The 4449-nt window shown below is 39.4% G+C and overlaps 3 protein-coding genes across 3 annotated transcripts; all 3 read left to right on the top strand.

Annotated features, from left to right (window-relative positions):
- The first annotated feature begins 354 nt into the window (after positions 1-354).
- LOC141586228 (uncharacterized) lies at positions 355-840 on the top strand. The gene has a single exon (XM_074407400.1). The coding sequence runs from the start codon at positions 355-357 to the stop codon at positions 838-840; it is 486 nt and encodes a 161-aa protein (XP_074263501.1).
- Positions 841-1772: 932 nt separating this feature from the next.
- Positions 1773-2393, top strand: LOC141586238 (uncharacterized). The gene is made up of 2 exons (XM_074407412.1): positions 1773-1874; positions 2013-2393. Exons 1-2 carry the CDS (start codon positions 1773-1775, stop codon positions 2391-2393), a joined length of 483 nt encoding a protein of 160 aa, XP_074263513.1.
- A 1068-nt stretch (positions 2394-3461) lies between these two features.
- Positions 3462-3947, top strand: LOC141586246 (uncharacterized). Its single transcript, XM_074407421.1, has one exon. It carries the CDS (start codon positions 3462-3464, stop codon positions 3945-3947), a length of 486 nt encoding a protein of 161 aa, XP_074263522.1.
- Positions 3948-4449: the final 502 nt, after the last annotated feature.

Here is a 4449-nt window from a genome sequence, read left to right on the forward strand (position 1 = left end):
TTTATATCTAAGTTTTGGAAGGAGCTGCAAGTGTCTTTTGGAACACAATTGAAAATGAGTACAACATTTCATCCTACGACGGTGGGTCAGATGGAGCGAACTATCCAGACACTGGAAGACATGCTTTGGGCGTGTATCCTAGAGTTTGGAGAGTCTTAGGAGGAGAAGCTGGATTTGATTAAATTCTCTTATAATAATAGCTATCATGCCAATATCGGCATGGCTCCTTTTAAGGCTTTGTATGGTAGGAGTTGTAGAAGTCTAAGTTGTTGGGATGATAGTGCTGAGAGGATGGTAGTGGGACCTGTAATGGTCCAAGAGATGATTGAACAAGTTTAAGTAATTAGAAAGAAGATGAAAGCTGCACAAGATCGTCAGAAAAGTCATGCAGATTTGAGGAGATCCGAGATTGAGTTCAATATTGGTGCTAAGGTGCTGCTTAAAGTGTCACCAATGAAAGGAGTCATGAGATTTGGGAAGCGTGGGAAGTTGAGTCAGAAATATGTGGGACCATATGATATTCTAGAAAGAGTTAAGGAGGTAGCATACCATCTTGCACTACCTCCAGCTTTAGCAAGAGTTCATTATGTGTTTCATGTGTCGCAGCTGAGAAAGTATGTAAGTGACCCGTCACATGTGCTAGAGATTGAAAATATTGAGCTAGATGATCAGCTGACCTATGTAGAAGTTACTAAGGAGATATTAGACACCAAAGTTCGCAAGACTAGGAATGGTGAAGTGTCTTTAGTGAAGGTGTTATGGTCTAATCATGAAGTGGTGGAAGCTACGTGGGAGACAGAAGCCTTCATGCGCGAGAAATATCCTCATCTTTTCCTTTAGGTATGTATATGGTTACGGGGACGTAACCTTCTTTTTAGGATGGTGGAAATTAGCATTTTATGTTTCATTATATATTTTATTATGAGTGGGGATTAATAAGTTGAGATAGTTTAAAAAAAACAAAACAAAACAAGGCTTGCTAGTCTTCGGTTGGGCCGCGTAATTGTAGTCCAAGATGCACATTGTATATATACTCACAAATTAGAACATAGGCTACCTTATTTCAAATAAACATAAACAAAAAAAAAAACTGAAGAGCGACGGACGAGAGACGCGAGAAAAGAGGAAGGGTTTGATCGGATTTTTGTGATGATTACCTAGCTCGTTTTTCATCTCAAATCGTAAGTAAGTTTATCCTATCATCTTTAATTTGATTATTACCTAATTATTGTAGTGTATAGTTGAATTATATAACCCTGGAAATTTAATTGGGGGTTTTTTTATTATAGTTTGTTGAGATGGTTTCATATGTGTTTACTGACAAGGATTGGGGTTTGTTGGACAACGAATCGTTCATGGTTGAGCCGTGTGTTAGGATTGTTTGTAACACCCCAAGAGTTTGAGTGGAAAGTTGTCTCACATCGGGAAAATAAGAGGCTTGTGGTATGTTTATAAAGGATTACACCCACCACTTAGTAACAAGGTCTTGTGCTTTTTGGCTTAAGTGAGGACAAATAATGGGTCCAATGGTACACATCTCATCTTATTAGAGTTGTGTTACGACGGTGGTGGGTTGGGTTGTTATAAATGGTATCAGAGCAACCCTGCGACCGTGTGGAGAGCTTGTGGTCATGAGTACTCGGGTCACCCACTTAGCGAGGGAGGATTCTGGGCTTAGCTGCGGTCAGCCTCCGGACACAACGAGGATGTTGTGTTAAAAGGAGCCATGCCGATATTGGCATGATAATAATAGTTATCATGCCAATATCGGCATGGCTCTTTTCGAGGCTTTGTATGGTACGAGGTGTAGAAGTCCAAGTTGCTGGGATGATAGTGCTGAGAGGATGGTAGTGAGACCTGTAATGGTCCAAGAGGTGATTGAACAAATATAAGTAATTATAAAGAAGATGAAAGCTGCACAAGATCGTCAGAAAACTCATGCAGATTTGAGGTGATCCGAGATTGAGTTCAATATTGGTGATAAAGTGCTGCTTAAAGTGTCACCAATGAAGGGAGTCAAGAGATTTGGGAAGCCTGGGAAGTTGAGTCAGAAATATGTGGGACCATATGATATTTTAGATAGAGTTAAGGAGGTAGCATACCGTCTTGCACTACCTCCAGCTTTAGCAAGAGTTCATAATGTGTTTCATGTGTCGCATTTGAGAAAGTATAGAAGTGACCCGTCACATGTGCTAGAGATTGAAAATATTGAGCTAGATGATCAGCTGACCTATGAAGAAATTCCTAAGGAGATATTAGACACCAAAGTTCGCAAGACTAGGAATGGTGAAGTGTCTTTAGTGAAGGTGCTATGGTCTAATCATGAAGTGGTGGAAGCTACGTGGGAGAAAGAAGCCTTCATGCGCGAAAAATATCCTCATCTTTTCCTTTAGGTATGTATATGGTTACGGGGACGTAACCTTCTTTATAGGAGGGTTGAAATTTGCATTTTATGATTCATTATATATTTTATTATGAGTGGAGATTAATAAGTTGAGACGATTTAAAAAAAAACAAAACAAAACAAGGCTTGCTAGTCTTCGGTTGGGCCGTGTTATTGTAGCCCATGATGCACATTGTATATATACTCACAAATTAGAACATAGGCTACCTTATTTCACATAAACACAAACAAAACAAAACAAAAAACTGAGGAGCGACGGACGACAGATGCGAGAAAAGAGGAAGGGTTTGATCGGATTTTTGTGATGATTACCTAGCACATTTTTCATCTCAAATCGTAAGTAAGTTTATCCTATAATCTTTAGTTTGATTATTAGCTAATTATTGTAGTGTATAGTTGAATTATATAACCCTAGAAATTTAATTGGGGGTTTTTTATTATAGTTTGTTGAGATGGTTTCATATGTGTTTACTGACAAGGATTGGGGTTTGTTGGACTAGGAATCGTTCATGGTTGAGCCGTGTGTTAGGATTGTTTGTAACACCCCAAGATTTGAGTGGAAAGTTGTCCCACATCGGGAAATAAGAGGCTTGTGATATGTTTATAAAGGATTACACCCACCACTTAGTAACAAGGCTTGTTCTTTTTGGCTTAAGTGAGGACAAATAATGGGTCCAAAGGTACACATATCATCTTATTGGGGTTGTGTTACGACGGTGGCGGGTTGGGTTGTTATAAATTGTATCAGAGCAACCCTGCGACCGTGTGGTTAGCTTGTGGTCAGGAGTACTCGGGTCACCACCTAGCGAGGGAGGATTCTTGGCTTAGCTGAGGTCAGCCTTCGGACACAATGAGGACGTTGTGTTAAAAGGAGCCATGCCTATATTGGCATGATAATAATAGTTATCATGCCAATATCGGCATGGCTTCTTTTGAGGCTTTGTATGGTAGGAGGTGTAGAAGTCCAAGTTGCTAGGATGATAGTGCTGAGAGGATGGTAGTGGGACCAGTAATGGTCCAAGAGATGATTGAACAAATTTAAGTAATTAGAAAGAAGATGAAAGTTGCACAAGATCGTCAGAAAAGTCATGCAGATTTGAGGAGATCCGAGATTGAGTTCAATATTGGTGATAAGGTGCTGCTTAAAGTGTCACCAATGAATGGAGTCATGAGATTTGGGAAGCGTGGGAAGTTGAGTCAGAAATATGTGGGACCATATGATATTCTAGATAGAGTTAAGGAGGTAGCATACCGTGTTGCACTACCTCTAGCTTTAGCAAGAGTTCATAATGTGTTTTATGTGTCGCAGCTGAGAAAGTATGTAAGTGACCCATCACATGTGCTAGAGATTGAAAATATTGAGCTAGATGATCAGCTGATCTATGAAGAAGTTCCTAAGGAGATATTAGACACAAAAGTTCGCAAGACTAGGAATGGTGAAGTGTCTTTAGTGAAGGTTCTATGGTCTAATCATGAAGTGGTGGAAGCTACGTGGGAGACAGAAGCCTTCATGCGCGAGAAATATCCTCATCTTTTCCTTTAGGTATGTATATGGTTACGGGGACGTAACCTTCTTTTTAGGAGGGTGGAAATTAGCATTTTATGTTTCATTATATATTTTATTATGAGTCGGGATTAATAAGTTGAGACGGATTAAAAAAACAAAACAAAACAAGGCTTGCTAGTCTTCGGTTGGGCCGTGTAATTGTAGCCCAAGATGCACATTGTATATATACTCACAAATTAGAACATAGGCTACCTTATTTCACATAAACACAAACAAAACAAAACAAAAACTGAGGAGTGACGGACGAGATGTTGGAAAATGTGTCCTCAACAATAGTGCGATCACGTGATTTAAATATTATAATAAATCTCATAATAAGAATACGTAAGGGATGACTCATTTATTTAGTCAACTGATCAACATTAATCGGTAACGATTGGCCTGCTAGAGTTTGACGTTACTGTCGTGGGACGGTGGTGGTCAGTTGATCCCTTAAGATCACACCTAAAGGATGATGCCCTTATCTGTAAAGTTGATT

The sequence above is a fragment of the Silene latifolia genome, chromosome 1 (genome assembly GCF_048544455.1).
Source record: "Silene latifolia isolate original U9 population chromosome 1, ASM4854445v1, whole genome shotgun sequence".
NCBI lineage: Eukaryota > Viridiplantae > Streptophyta > Magnoliopsida > Caryophyllales > Caryophyllaceae > Silene > Silene latifolia.

Excerpts from the sequence above, each read along its gene's own strand:
- LOC141586228 (XM_074407400.1), top strand. The coding sequence starts at position 355 with ATGAAAGCTGCACAAGATCGTCAGAAAAGTCATGCAGATTTGAGGAGA.
- LOC141586238 (XM_074407412.1), top strand. The coding sequence starts at position 1,773 with ATGGCTCTTTTCGAGGCTTTGTATGGTACGAGGTGTAGAAGTCCAAGT. Across the intron at positions 1,875-2,012 it reads GACCTGTAATGGTCCAAGAG|GGAGTCAAGAGATTTGGGAA; the intron begins GTGATTGAACAA and ends TCACCAATGAAG.
- LOC141586246 (XM_074407421.1), top strand. The coding sequence starts at position 3,462 with ATGAAAGTTGCACAAGATCGTCAGAAAAGTCATGCAGATTTGAGGAGA.